General features: G+C 39.9%; 1 protein-coding gene across 1 annotated transcript in view; it reads left to right on the plus strand.

The window, feature by feature from the left end:
- Positions 1-569: 569 nt before the first annotated feature.
- ADAM10 (ADAM metallopeptidase domain 10) overlaps positions 570-15,967 on the plus strand; it is a 45,896-nt gene continuing 30,498 nt past the window's right edge. Inside the window, 2 exon segments of the mRNA XM_071755070.1 lie at positions 570-915; positions 11,631-11,781. Of these exon segments, the coding sequence (XP_071611171.1) occupies positions 861-915; positions 11,631-11,781 (206 nt within the window). The 5' untranslated portion in view covers positions 570-860.

Here is a 15,967-nt window from a genome sequence, read left to right on the forward strand (position 1 = left end):
TCAGTGGGGACAACGCGTGGAGCAGCGAGGGAAGTAGGTGACCTAAAACACAACGCGAAAAGTGAGTAAAGTTTCTACAAGGAACAATGTGTGCCCGATAAAGGGATGGCGGAAACCACCGGTGTGAGGCTCGGTAACCGGGGCTGTGGCTGCTGACGCCAAGGTTACAAGGAGCTGGCGGGAAGCCCGCTCGCCGACATCCGCGCACCAGCTCGTTCTTTCCTTCGGAACGCGCAGACCCTTCCCACCCACGCAAAACACCGGCACCACGGGCCCCTTCCAGAGCCCGGGAGACCCTCGCCGCTCCGCGCCCCGCGGGCAGCCCTTAGAGTCGCGGCAGCCCCCGTCCTGCCTCAGCGAAGCCGCCAGGCTCGGTCCCAAGGGCGACCCGGTCTGTGCCTCCGAACGCGCCGTTACCCCCATCCCGGCGGAAACGGACGGGAAGGCCCCGCCCCCTCCGCCGGTTTCTGGGCGCACCCTGTGACGTCGCGCCCGGGGGGGGGGGGTGTGAACGCGCTTTCGTCGGGCCCCACCCCTTGCGGGCGGGCGGGCGGGCGGGCGGAGCGGAGCGGTTCGCGCGTTCTGGGCGTGCCCTGCGGCCCCGCCCCGCCGGTGGCGTCGCGCGCGGGGGCGGGCGGCCGGAGGAAGCGGTGGCGCGGGGAGCGGAGCGGAGCGGAGCTGCCGGGCGGGGGGCGCCGGGGGCCGAGCGCCGATCCCAGCCGATCCGTGGGCGGAAGCGGTCCTCCACAGCGGCGGGGGACAAAGCGGAGGGAAGCGCGGAGCTCGCCCCTCCCCATCCCGGCGCCGTCTGGGGCGGATGTGCTGTGGGTAGGCGGTGGCGGGGCCTGGGCCCGGTGAAGATGGATCTGGCGGGGACGATAATCCTGCTGTGCTCCTGTGCGGCGGGCGCCGGAGGTGAGGAGCGGCCGAAACCTCCCGGCCCCGCGGGGCCCTGGCCTGCGGCCCTGGATCGTGGCTGCCGGCCTTCTTCCCTCCCTTTCTCCCTCCCCTCCGCGGCGCGGGGCTGGGGGTGTTGGGCCCCGCTTCCCGGGGCGCCGCGCCTCAGCTCCCCGGCGGAAGGCCGCGGCTGGGCCGACGGACCGGGCTCGATTTTTCGGCGCCCACTTCTGGCTCTGGTCCGTGCCGTCCTGCCCAGCTCTGTTCCCTCCGGTGCCTGGTGCTGGCGCGTCTCCCCCACCCCTTTCCCGGGACTTTACTGCTCCGAGAACCGAGTCAGTTGCTCCGCGTTCCTTCCTCTGTGCGGCCGTGCCTTCCGCTGCTCGGGTCCGCTTCAGCCCCTCGGGACTTTACTCACGGTCCCAAGGAGCTGTTTCCTTGTTACCGTCCCTCGCCCGCGAAACGGGTCAGCCGACAGCTCCCGGGAGCCGGTGCCTGGGAGCGGCGCTCCCGGGGCGCAGCACGGGGTGCGGAGCCGGCGGGGCGGCCCCCAGGTTGTCCCGCGGGGCGCGGTCCCGGACCTCGCCTTGGCTGCGGCCGCTCCCCTGGTCTCGAAACCGGGAAGCACGGGGGCATGAAGAGGTCAGCTTCAGGGAAAAAAAACAAAACAAAACCAAACCGAACGCGCCCGGGTTTTCCCCGAAGTGTGAGCTCAGCTTCTAGGAGGGTCTCGCTCCCTTTCGGGCTGGAGAAATAAGTGTGTGAGTGTGTTTTGGGGGGCGGTACGAGAAACTTTGTAGCGGCTCCCGTTATGAGAAGTTTTTCAGCATTAGAAAACTGTTAGGGTAGTTACTTCGCTACTTCTGGTAGTGTTCAGTCGGTCGAGTCATGTTAGGGAAATGGTTTCAATTTTTAACAAGAATGACACCGAAGAAGGTGAACTTCTGAGGGTGTTTCCAGAGAAGGATGGGTGGAGCTGCTGATAAGGACTTTCTTTCTCAGTTTCGTTTGGCAGTTTATCTCTGCTTTGCATCTGTGTGCATCAATACGTCCATTTACTAGCAATCTAGCCCTAAACCCTGGTCTTTTACACGTTCTCATAGAAGTAACTTCAAAGTATGTGAAAGCTTCGGTAGGTGATACTTGTGGGTAGGCTGGGAGGAAAACAAGCTGGTTTGCATGGTCAGAAGTCATCCCGTTATTTGCATTAGGAGTGGCATACAAAAAAAGACTTTGCTGGTGAATTTTCCCTCATAAATTCTTATAAGCTCCCAAGATATTTCAGACTTCCAGTACTGGCATACTTTTCAAGGCCTCTTTGTTTTCTGAACTAAACTATGCTGGCACAGAATTAAGTGATTCATTAACAATTGTGGGGATTAATTCCGTTGTTCAGTTCTAGAAAGGCAGATAAGCAAGTTCTTGAAGTGTGCTTTACTTCAGAAATTTCTGTTAATTTTTAATTTCTGTTAATTCTTTGAGAGAAGGATGAGCACCTTTAATATTTCTAGCACTGGGAAGCACACCTCACTAGTTGGTAACAGAAGCATGATTTTCAGCTGTACAGGTGTATCTTTAAAGAAAGCTTAGTAATGCTGGACATAAATCTAGAAATGGTGGCTGATACACATATTCAAAATATCCCATGAAATGGTAAAAGTTTCACCATAATTATGCAAGATTTATTATGGTTCTATGTTGAATTAGAATTATTTTTTAATGTTAGAATTTTCTACCTTAAGTGTTAATATTTTTACAGTGTCTTAAATACTGTAAATGTTATTTACAGTATGTTTATGCTACTTATTTATTTATTTATGTTTATTTGCTTGCTTTTCTTCTGGGCAGACATGAATATGTGTGTGAAAACAGGCAAGCTGATGATTCCTAACAATGGTACCAAGAGCAGTGCAAACTGGAAATAACTGAAAAAACACCAGCAATTTACCTGTGCTTCATTTGTGTACAGTGTGTAGTGATGTTCATTAATTTTACAACAATCTTAAGGCTGAGTTATACTTATCCACAAAGGTGTCTTGCTTTAAGCCACGTGGATTATTAAATAGTAATAATTTTAAAATGTCATTAATCTGCACTTCTTTTAAGAATTATTTTCTGTATGTTAGTTTAAGTATTTTTACACAATACCTGAGTCTGTTGAGCTCTTCCTTCAGAATTACCCAAAGCTTTGTGCCTATGAACCATATTTGTATGTTATTGCAATAGTCTTTTGCTACAAAGGTGTTATTATGGATTAACAGATCCAATTGTAAGTTTAGCTCACAGTTAAGTATGAATTGTTGCAAAATCAACGTTTTAAAGTATTAAGGTATGAAATAAATAATTTGAGAAGAGGAATTAGGAGTGGTCGAATACCTGAATGAAACATCTTTGTTTTGATTGAAAAATTTGTTTGTAGTTTATATTGTTCTTAAATTATGTAAAAGGAATGCAATGGAAAGCAGTCAGTTACTTCAATAATTAAGGGTATTGCAATGTTTGTATTAGGCTGCTTTGTGGCTGTCTCTATGGTTTATGGTTAAAACAGACAAGTTATCAGCAATCTTGTCTAATAGGTCCTGAAACACATCCCTGGTGGGATTTTGGTATTTGTTCACTTTTAGGGCTCTCTTAGAAGTTTTTCTTTCTTTGTTACCACTGAATAAATAAGACCTTCACAAAATGAGTGGTCTGGTATGACAGTTTGAGTACAGTTCCAGTAGAGTGAGGAGAAAAAGCCATATCTTTTTTTTTTTTTTTTTTTTTTCCTTTTGTACTTGGGTAAAAGTGGACTTTATCTCAAGTTGATATATATATATATATATATATCTTAGCTTCTAGAATTTTAAGAATTAAAAAGAAAGTGAATCTCAGTATTTTCCCCAGTACCCTTAGAAGTTTTTGCCTGAAAAGATCTATTCACTAGCTAATACTGCTAATAATTTTAACATGTACGAAGTGGTATATAGCTTGGGCAGTATTTGCAGCTTTTAGTAGCATGTTTTGTTGCATGTGAGGAAGATGCATACAGTTGTATTGAAGAGTACTTAATTATCTAGGCATAATTATGTTCTTTGAGGAATGAAAATAACTGATAAAACCTTTCCTACTACCTGAGGGGCATTAAAAAAAAAAAGTGTGAAAGGGGAATAGAAGATAAAGAAAAGTGAACTAATGAAATCCCCAAAGAACTTGAATTTAACAGGAGGGGTCATGCTTTGGCGAGGCTGATCAGGTGCTGATCATCACTGCTAATCTGATGAAGTGGGTTTTTTCACTGGTACAGAACACTCTTCTGTGTTTCTAAATCTTCCAAGTTGTATCTTAGTGTCTGGTGCTGCTGGATATTTAACTCCTCTTGTTTTCCAGTGAGCATGTTTAATTCTGTTTTTTCTGGACACATGAGGGAGTTGTGGGAAGTTACTTATGAGCTATCAGCATGTGAATGATTTAGTTTGCATCCTTGATATAAATTGAGATTATTAGCCTTCATTAACATGGCACTCAGCCTCCAGCATTTATCTGGGTTTTAAAGTAAAAACATTATGAGTTTAATATGGCTGGATGAGACAGTATCTGGTGAAGACAGCTGTGAGATGGTTGTTTCAGAAATGCCCGTGGTAATTAAAAGTAAATTAAATCAGGTGTTTGAAATATTGTTGCCCAAAAGCCTAAGAATGCAGATTTTTTTGTTTGTTTGTTTTAAAAGGATCTGAAAGGTTCAGTTATGCAGTGTGATGTAGCCACTGCAGTTTCCTGCTCTCTGGTGTTCTTGCCCTGACCACATATTCCCACCTCTCCGTTACTGCTTCTTGTGTTTGGTGGCATGATGAACCAATTCAACCTCCTAATTTAAACAAAAGCAATTAATCATTTACTGCCAGACATGTAATTTCCATTGGTTTATTGTCCAGGCCATAACCTCGTAAGGAGGAAGAGCTGGGACTTGCCCAGGGTGGAGAGCAAGAGGATAAAAAAACCCAAAAAACCAAACAAAAGCAGACGTCTGTGTAGTACTTACACTGCTGGTTCTGTACTGGCTAAATTGTGCTCTAAATGTGAGTTTTCAATGAGTGAAAATGATCCTGATTTGTCTTTTTGATCACACGTTTGTTGTTGTTTTTTTTTCACTAAAAACTAACTTGACCAGAAAAGAAATTGTATTTTTGAGCTGTATTAGTTTCAGAGCCAGAACAAGGGAAGGCTAGGAGTGGAATGGCTGAAAAAGGGCAGTGGGATCTGCCCTTCTGCTGGCAGGCATGGAACTACACCCTGAATAAATTCTGCAGTGCAATTCAAGTTGGGAGGTATATGGTTGGATCACTGGCTTTCAATATGCCTAAGCACAGAAGTGCTAAACCTGAATTCTGTGTATGCCCTTTAATGTCCCATGTAAAAGAACAGTTTTTAAGAGAAAAAAACTACATTGAAAACAGCTTGGAAGTACAACATGCTTTTGTTAACTTGGTTAAAAAAATAGTAATAATTCTCTTGAAGATACTTGTCCTTGCATTTTAGATCTTCAGATCAGTGATGACACTTGCAGTAAAGAGTTGTTTTCTAAGTTAGCCTTGCTGGTAAGCAATTTCTGGTAGTCTTACCAAGTTGTATTCTTAGTTTCTGTGTTTGTTTTGGTTAGGTTTTTTAGCTAACAAACCTGAACTGTATTTGAACTATTTGCCTTTGTCATGCAAATCTCAGTCTGAGTGGTTTAATATAAACTTCACCTTTTAGAAGAATTCATGCTTGATTTATCCTTCTATGGGAAGTTAAATGTTGTCATCTTTTACCACAATATATACAGTCTTAATAGATGTTTATGTCTGCACTGGTAAATGTTCAGTACTGCTTATTATCATTCTTTATGTGCATGAACCTGTCTTACATAATTTTGCCCATAATCTTCCCAGACACTGAGGTTACTCTGACCAGTCTGTAGATCTCCAGGCACTCCTCCTGAAGACAGGCATGATGTTTGTCTTCCAGTTGTGAGGAACCCCCCCTCCATCACCAAACCCTTTCAAGAAGTCCATAGAAAGCCTCAATATGGCATCAGTGAGCTCTCTCAGCACTGCTGGGTGCATCCCATCTGATCCCATGAACTTCTGGACAGCCAACTGCCTGAAGTGTTCAGTAGCACATTTCATTTCCCCAGGTACTGCTTCACTCCCACAGAGTGGGAAGGTTTCATCTGGGAGACAGAAGCCTTTGTAGTCTTCTCTGGGAAAATAATGACAATAAATGAACTGCACAAGAGAACATTTAGCATAGATCATCTAACAATGTTGGGGTGTCAGGATGTGCCCAGAAGCTTGTAGCTAAGATCCAGTGGGTGATACCTGTTACCCCTTTGCATAAACTTAATGTGAAGATGAGAATATATGCCTCAGACTCTCTTTCCCACTGGGATTGGTGTCTGGTCAAAATAACTTTAGAGGCTTCTGTACAACTCTCTAGGCATGCTTGAAGAGCTGCAAGCCCTCATATACAAAAATCTTTCACAAGGACTGTCACCTTGAGACATTTGCCTAAATGCTCTTTATAATTCTGTTTAAAGTCCCTCTTTCTATTTAATTCTAAGCCCATTTGAGTAAAACTTCATTCCTGGAAGGTTTTTCTCCTAGGAAATGCCACATCTAGTTTAGCAAGGCTCTAGAAGATCCTGTCAGGTTCAAAAGCCATCCCACATTCACTGTTAGATAACTGTATCCTGAGGGGTTCCTGTCTGCTAGCTTAGTGTTCAGACAAAGTGTAACTTTGGCTTTTTCCACTAGGCTGCCTGGAATGGCATCATGTTGTGTTTGCTGTTTGGTTGATGGCAACATGGTACATGAAATTTGTAGAGCAGATCCCTTAAACTGTATGGAGAGGCTCATGGTTCAGTGTTCCTTACTGCTGGCTTCCTTATCATATACTTTTTTGGAAAGGTCTTTGTCTTGTGGTTTCTGTTAAAGAAAGTACTAGTTTTTCAATAGTAACAAAATAAAAGTAGTAGTTTGTCACCAAGCTTGGGATCTCCTTATGCTGCTGTAGTGGTTTTTTGAGTGCACTACTCAGATTCTGATAGACTTCTTCCTTCTTACAATCTTATATTATAATCTTATAATCTATATATAATCTTATATATTATAATCTTATAAGCAGAATCTTATAATTACAGTAATTAGAACTATTAGTTGTACCTGCCTCATGCACTTTGAAGTATTTTTTCCAATTTAACAACTTTTTGCCATGGGTTCATATTAAACTGTATTACCAAGGTTGAGTTACTTATTAAGCTACCTTTATGAAGAAATTAATCACTTTTGAAGTGTAGATGGTTTTATTAGGAGGAATTTGTGTATCAGTCTCAGCCTGTGAATGCTGGTGTAATTTTAAGGTTACACATGCTTGTGAAAGTACAAGTTCATTTTGAAGCCTTGATTTCCACCCTGTCTCAAGTCTCTTTTTAGAAAAGCTATTTAATAACATACTCTGGGTGATCTGCAGGTGCTTTGGTGCAGCAAGTGTTGATGTTAAGTGCTCACTATGAGAGCACTTAAAGCATAAGGAGTTTCTTAAGCTTTGGAGAAGGAAAAGAAGCAGGGTTGTTTCCTTATGTGACCACAAAGTGTATACATTTTGGCTAAGAAAAAGGGTTTTTGCTTAAAATGTTCTGCTCTTGCTTAGTTGAGAGAGCTGTTACAGTCTTGGTAGGCTTTTCCTGTCTGGTAACAGAGTTAGTGCTTCAAAACTATTCTTTGTGACTCAGTTGAGTGCAGTTTGTCAGCTTTCCACATGGTCAGGAGACCTGGATCAGCTGCAAAGTACTATTGGGTCTTCAGTGAATTGTCATGCTTTAAAATTTTTTGTCTAGGTACCTGAAGCTGTTCAGAGAGTACCTGGCAGTACTGACAAAAAATGGTCTATAACCACTTAAGGAATGCATCATTAGCAGGCTCCTACCACAAAAAAAGTTGAAGATGATTTAACTTGTTAAATAGTCTTGGGATTATGGAGTACAGAATTTTACCCATTCAGCAGCATACTAATTCCTTGGTTTTGATCAAGTTGCTAACGTGAGTTATTAGTATCATATTCCAGATTTAGGTTAACTTTAAAATGAAAATGTTTGTTAAGTTTTAGCTTATATCAGTTAATTTTAAAGCTTGTTTTCTTTAATTTTGATACTTCAATTCATATACCTGGAGTAGGAAAGCACATGCCTGTAGTCAGGCTGGTGTATATTGTGCATCAGTTTGATGTAAGGTGGACTCAGACTGATCTTGTTTGGTTTATAGAAGTTCTTAGGCCACAGGAGGTGCTTCCCCTTCTTTTTGTGGGATTAGGTTGGAAGTGATTAGAGAAACATCAGACAGGGACAACTTCCTTCATCCTTGAAATCCATCATGCTGGTTACTGAAGCTTTGGATTCATTCTGGTTTTTATTTGGATTAGAATTCATGTAGATTTGCTTAAATCAGTTTATAAATGTGAGAATGTACTTGTATTTTTAGACTGTGTCTCCTTGGGCCTGCCTGGACCTTGTCTGTCTAGGTATTGGGAGACAAATCTTGCATGAAATCCCTGAGAATTCACACATTTAGGTTGGTTTGAGGGGAAACTGATTATGAGATATCTTGCTTTTTCTTGCAGAATGAAGAATTCTGGAGAAAACTGAACATCTTTTTAGTTGATCTCTCAAATGCTACACTTTTATATTTCTTCAGGGAAAAAAAAAGGTGATAGCCCAACTCAGGTTCTTGAAAAATCAAGCATAAGCTGAATAATTTGTTCCTTTCCTTAAGGATGAGGTTAAGGAAGGAGGGCTTTGAAGCTAGATGAGGAGCCAGGAACAATGGAATAAACACTTGCATACATACAAGTCAGAACAACATAAAGCTGAGCAGAACAACGTGAAAAAAGTAACAAAACGTAACAGAAAATGAAGGAGAAGAAAAGTTTTTACATTCTTGAAGCAAAAACTGGTGCACAATGTTGTAGTGATTGTGGTTGTCCAACCTTCAGAGCATATTAGTAAGTGCTCTGAGGTGCAGTTCCTATTATATGGAAACAAACCACACATTCTTCATGAGGATATGTTTGAAGATTACAGATTCAGCCTGGAACTGGAAAGCCAGCTCTGTGCATGTTCTGTATTCCAATTTCATATTCTCAGTGTAAATAAGATTGCATTTTTATGCCAGAGCTTTTAACAGACAATTCAGATTTTGCATCATATCTCTGTCTTCGTAAATCAAGTGGTTGACAGTTGAATTTCTCTGTCCTTTTTGTGCAAAATGAGGAGTTGCAGCTAGGGAAAATGATCATTTGTACTGCACTCTGTATTATTTCAGTGCAGCTTGGTGGACTAAAAAGATAGGGCCAACATGCTTCAGTTAAAAAGAGCAGTTCACTGAAACAGCTTCCAAAAGTTTTGGAATATGCTTTATCAGAGAGGCCATATAAGGAAGAACTTGCATTGAAATTTTTACTGAACACTGACAGTGCTGAAATATTCCTTCAACAAATGTATTTGGCAATATATTGCCAAAAATACATTATATATTATAATTATATATATATTATATATACAAAAATATATTATTTACTTTAATATATATACTTTAAGCCGTGTCATACACTGCTTAAAAGAAAACTTGACTTTTTGCATAATAACACTGTAAGAGATGGTGCTTACCTTTGAGTGATTTGGTACACAAAGTATTTTCTGTATGAATAGCTCACTTGTTCTCCAGAAACAGTTGCTTCTGTGGAGTTACAAGAGAAAAGAATTGATTGTGTGTTGAATGAAATGCATAGAAGAATACTGCAAGGTTTTGTTTCAAACAAAGTTAATGTTTGTGTGCTAGCTACTAATAAGTTACGTATCAAAACAGGCAGTTACTCCTTAGAGTTGTGAAACATTATACATCACTCAATACCTTTTAATTCTTTGCTGATTTCAGTGTTTAGTACACCAAGAAACATTATATGACAGAAATTGTATAATCTGGCTCAGAAGCACTGAGATGATTCACTTTTTACTGGATGTGGCTATCTAAATTAACTTCTTATTACTGAATATTTTAAACAGAAACCCTTTATGGAGCTTTTCACTGTGTATATAAAGCATACTGTGTACATTATGTCCCTTGCAAAAGATAAAGTGGTTTGCTCCACAGGGTGTGTTTTGGTTGTTTTTCTCTTTCTCCACATTATATCCTATTGTTGGAACATCTGTCTTTTTTGGTCTCTGATAATAGTTACTGAATCATTTTGTTTTAATAATTTCTTCCACATCACCTGTTTACTTTTGGCAGGTATGTGGGTTATTTTTTCAATAATATTACTCTGATGCTGGTGTTTGATATCAAAGTGTGGTAAGACAGAGGCAGGGTATGGAGATCTTGGTGGTGGTCAGGAGATGAAAATACACTTTTTGTTAAATACATGCAGTTCTATCAATTCATTGTGTGGACATTTCTGTGATTTCTTAGTACAGATTAACTAAGAAGATGGTGAATCTTGCCAAAAACTGTGTACTTATTTGAAAGAAGTGATGAAAGAATCTCTCAAATATCAAAATACCATATAATGATATTTTATATATGATAATACTACCTTCATTTTCTCCTTTATTCCCAAGGCCTTGGCAGACTGGTGAGATTGGCAGATGTAGAAACATCTCTCAAACATTGGTGTCTACAGTGATGTAGTTTGCATTGTGGGGTGATTTTGGAGTAAATGAACTGTCCTAGTTTTGATTGAAATTGAAGTGGAAGATGCCTTACAAGGTCTAATTAATGCTTTCTAACTGCAGGTGTTCATTCAGTCAATGGGACAAGAGCAGAATGAATTTTAAGTGTACAAGTGTCCTGGTTTGAGGCAGGACAGAACAAATTTTCTTTTTAGTAATCATACTTTTCAGTGAAGTCTCTCCTAAGTAACTGCATTTTCTTCAATTAACAGCATGGTTTTCAGGTAGTGTCTGCTTCTAGGACTGATAATGCTTGATATTTAGAGTTATTGCTGGAGAAAGGATCTTGGGTTTATTTATTTCTATAGAAACCAAGGTTACTGCATGGTTCTGCTAAATGTCTTGTGTGCTGGAAATTAAAGGGAGAAAAAAGGGTCACACCTGAGACTCCTGTGGGGATGAGCAGGCTGGACAGGTGACCAAATGAGGAATTTCATCCCATACTTAGAAAGCTGAGGGACCATGAGGGTCAAGTTTGGGGTTTTTTTTTTTTGTCCTGGGAGGACTCTGTCCATTCTTCTGCCTTTGATCCCTGGTCCTCGAGTTCCTGCATCCACCTCCTGCCTGCTGCTGACTGCAGGACTCCAGTCTGGGAGGTTTGCAGGGCCTGTCCTGCTGTCTCAGTGGTGACCTGAGCATTACTGGGTGGATAGCACAATTGTGGCTTTGTATCTGTTTGTATATATCTCATTGTTTTCTATCATTATTGTTTCATTAAAGCTGTGCACTTTACTTTCCAACCTGTAAGTCTCTCTTATTCTCTTTCCTTTCTCTTTCTGGGAAGGGGGATGGGTTAATAGAGGGCATCTGTCATTCATGCAATTGCTGGCCCAGCATTAACCTTGACAACAATGGTGAAAAAAAGAAAGCTAAAATGCAGAGAATGTGGAAAACACCAGCTGTTTTGCACCACAGATCTGCCATGCCTGCTGGTGTGATTGTAACTTTAGTAAATTCTCAGACATGCCAAACCTTACTTTTTTTCTCTTTTCAGGCCAGTATGGAAATCCTCTAAATAAGTACATTAGACATTATGAAGGATTGTCTTATGATGTGGATTTGTTACACCAAAAACACCAGCGTGCCAAAAGAGCAGTGTCACATGAAGATCAGTTCTTGCACCTAGATTTTCATGCTCATGGAAGGTTAGTGATATTTTAAAAGGTATTTGTTTAAAATATTTTATTCATATATGTGTTTTTAATTATATAGTGAAATCTAAATAGTGAAGTACAGTCATCAGGCTGATGTTAGCTAGAATAAAGTAAAATTTCAGTCCTTAGACTTTTTATGAAATATTTCCTCTGATACCCAGTGTAAGTGTGAAATTGTTGCTTATAATCACTGATTGTTCAGAGTTCTGGTGGTAACTTAGTGCTTTCCAAAGCTTAAACAGTGGGATAATATTTGGAAGAGGGTGGTAGTTGATTCTGAGTTTATAATGAAGCTTTGGCATGTTTGTTTTACAAAAATTTTGCCAAACTTTCTGAGGAGATTTGAGGAAAAGTGAAATTACAAATTGCATTTGAGACTGCAAAATAGACCCCCAAAAAGTGTTCCCTTTTTGTGTGTAATGGTGTCATCTGCTTTCTGTGCTATTATTTGCAATTATTTATTTTTAATAAATAAATTTTATTTTATTATTAATTATTATTTGCAAGACTTGAGCAATTATTTGACATGTGAGAAGGATAATTGCTGTTACAAGACTTGCTTTGCCCTGAATTTAACGTTTGGTTGTAAGATCCAGTAAAAATGTTTGGTATTCAGTGTGAGCAACTGAAGTATAATTTGTAGGTCTTGGTCAGGAAGATCTCTTTGTTCTTTAAAATCACCCAATTTTCGTATCACCAAGAAACAGGAAGAAAGTTACAATATTTGTTTGTATTTTTGTTTCTTTGACTCCCTCCTTTGCAGCACCACTGCAATTCTTTTTTTAGGGATATGTAATGCCATGGCTTTTCTAATTATTTCAATTATAATTTAAGTAGTTAGAAATTGATAGCCATATGTAGAAACATAAGGAGCTTGACAGAGCAAAGGTAAAACCAGGTCTTCTGAATCTGTGTTTGGAATATTGTTTTATGAGTAAGTGTTCTGCTTCTGTGCCAGTTTGTAATTTCTTCAGGGAATGAAGTGTTGCTGGTGGAGGTGGATGGTGTAAGGACTGAATTTCATTACATGCTTCCAAAAGGTTACCATTAGAACTGCAACCCAAATACAGAATTCTAAGTCCTGTCCTCAAAACCACATTTTTAGGTGTGATTTGTAGTCCAGGAAATTTTATTATTTAAGGAAGAATCATATTGCTGCTGTAGCTTCACAGGCAATCTGCAGTCTTTTAATAAGCAAGACTGCAGAGTAGAATGTTTGATTACATTACAAACCTCTCCAGTGTTTTAAATTAAATCTTCAAGAAAGTTGCAAGACAGTGAAGTTTAGTTTCAGTAAAATGCTGCCAATTTTAAGCTGCAGGATGATGCTTAATTTAGGCTTGCCAAAGTGTGTACTACTGCAGAGAGGAACAGGCCTGACTGCATTCCCTCTATCATCTTAGCATTAGCAGCCTTAAAAAGCATACAAGGAGCAGGATCTGGGAACTGATCCAGCTGAAAATTATTTGGCAAAAAAAAAAAAAAAAAAAGTAGGACTTGAAGGGGAATGATGGAGGGAGAATGAGACCCTGGGATCAGTCCACATTTCAAGTCCACTTGAGCAGGTTGATCTCGTTGTTAAAGATCCCATAATACTCTGCTGTATAAGGAAGCTCTTACCTTAGCCTGTGCTTTCTATCTGTGTTAATAGGGTGGGCAGAAAATCCTTATCATGTAAAAATATTTACTTAAAATAATGAGGTCTGAAAAAGATTTCCTCTCTTACTTCATGGATCTTAGTCACACCAGACCTTAGCCAAACCAATCTATAAAGATTTTGAGAACAGCTACTATTACTCATGAAGGCAAGTGTTGCTGTTTATATGTGGAATTGATTCTAAATCCCTATGCTCTGAGGCACAAATGCATCATTAAATGAGGGTGCTGAATGGAAACTCACTATAAAGTCAAACAAGTGTGTAATTTAGGATTTTGGTTGTTTCCTGGGGCACATCTAACTCTTGCTGTCAAAGGGAGAGTACTTGACAGGCTGTAAGTTTAATTCACAAATTGTAGCTGAATGTGCTTTTAGAAAATATTTTCATTTTTCTATAAATACAAATCAGGAAGGATCAAATGAATTTGGTTTACTTCATATGGTCTATTTAGTAGCTTTGAAGGTGTATAGCAGTTTGGAAAATGTATAAATAGGCTTTTTGTAGTTGCAGCTAGTTATGAGTAATTAAATGATGTGTATCATCACTGAGAAGGACAACATTAAAGCCTTTCAATCAAATATTTAATTACTTTGCACTAAGGTAGGAAAGCAAGCTCCTGCAAAATACTAAAACCACTTAGATTTAACCCAAAGACAAAGTTGAAGTGCTGTTTGATTTAATTTTAATTGATGAAACTTAAAAGGTATTCAGTCAACATGAGATTTGAGACTGTGAAAAAATCTGATTTTTTGAGTGGCCTTACACCAAATGGTCAAGACTTTGACCAGATGTAGTGTTTTATCAGCAAACACCTGTTCATCTTGCACCCCTTCACTTAATAGAGATACTAAGCAGCTGCTGCTTATGAGGACCAACATCATAATCTTCTGGTTTGAGTTGGCTTCTGATGAAATGGCTGTCTTCTGTAGCCTGGAAAAAATGGAAAATATTCTCTAATTTATTTCCAGCCATTCACTGCTGGAAATGGCAAATGAAGCTAACTGGACCACAACAGTTCTTATGCTGTAGCAGTCTCTGGTACCAGTTTCAGCTTTGTAAACTTAATTTTTCCATCTGTGCCAGAGGAATCACCTCTTGGTTGTGTGGCCAGGCAACCAAGAGAGTTGGCTGGTTACTTTTCAGCCAGATTAATTCCTTGTTCAATTCAGTATGTAAGTAAACTTGCTGGAAGAAGAAAAGGTGCAGAAATAGGCAGAAGTGGTGAGAGGGAAGATGCAATACTACCCTTGTTAGTGGCAGTGCTGTTATATACTAGATAAGCATTCATCCTACTTAATTTCATTGTCCAGAAAATGGCTGGACAACAAATATTATATGGCTGTGCAACTCAAACCTGTTCTTTTCAGTAGACTTTTTGGATTTAAGAACTACTTCATAGTACCCTTTTGTTGAAAAGGAAAAAAAAAAAGAATTATATTTCTGTATTATAGTTCTACACCAAGTTAAAGGAGTGTTTAGCCATTGGCTAGTAACAGAAATAAGTACTGTAATGAATTAAACCCAAAGCTGCCTTTTTTCACTCTAGACTCAATAGTTCTACAAATGGGTATATAACACACCATCACTGAGAAAACCTGCCTTATTTAACATTCATCTGAAAATTAAGTGCTACACATTGTACTGTTAAAAAATGAAAAGTTTTCTTAACTTTTGTTGTTGGGTAGACTAAAATATAACAATGGGAATGGCAGATGTAATATGTTAAACCAAACCAGACTCTCTTCAATGCCAAAGCAGTAGCTGAATAGGGCAGTTAAAATTGCTGAAACTAAAATATGAATACCTTGAATTCTAAACTGTAGTTTAGGTGAGCTGACTTTATTGCTTCAACAGTGGTGCAAAATGGGCTTACTTCTAAAATGCTTCAAATTGGAAGGAATATAAAATTTTAAAACAATCTTGATTATGTATCATAGCTCTTCTACCTGCCAATTTACAAGGAGTGTTTTAGTGTGATTTAATCTAAGTGTCTTTTGAGTCCAGTTAAAGGCTCATACAAAGATATGGAATTCAGTGTTAATATTAACCAGCTAAGTTTTTGCTATAAAGTAGCTTTTGAACCCATTCCACATCCCCCACCCACCCTTTGCACCCAAAAATCCCCAACATACCAATGGCAGTAGTTTTGAAAATGAAGTTGGGATGTCACTAAAAACTGACATTGAATTTTATCCCCAGTTTTGACTCGGTCACTTCTTGACTTCATTTCTAGGGATTTCATTTTGAGGATAATATTTAAAAAACTTGCCTGACAGTTCTGAAATATACCTGCTTACCCAATGCCAAAACTGAATTCCTGAGACCCTGATGCATTCAGAAGAATAAGGGAGCTGCATGGTGTATCCATGATTGTTATCAACAGGAAAAAAAAACCCAACCCTGGGGGTTTCCTACTCATAGGGTTTCCTACTCATACTGCTGAAATCAGTATTAATGCTTCAAAGCTTTGCTTCTCAGCCAACAAACTTCAGTAGGCATGAGCTGTGTTCTCATGCAAT

This window comes from Heliangelus exortis, chromosome 11 (genome assembly GCF_036169615.1).
Source record: "Heliangelus exortis chromosome 11, bHelExo1.hap1, whole genome shotgun sequence".
Lineage (NCBI taxonomy): Eukaryota > Metazoa > Chordata > Aves > Apodiformes > Trochilidae > Heliangelus > Heliangelus exortis.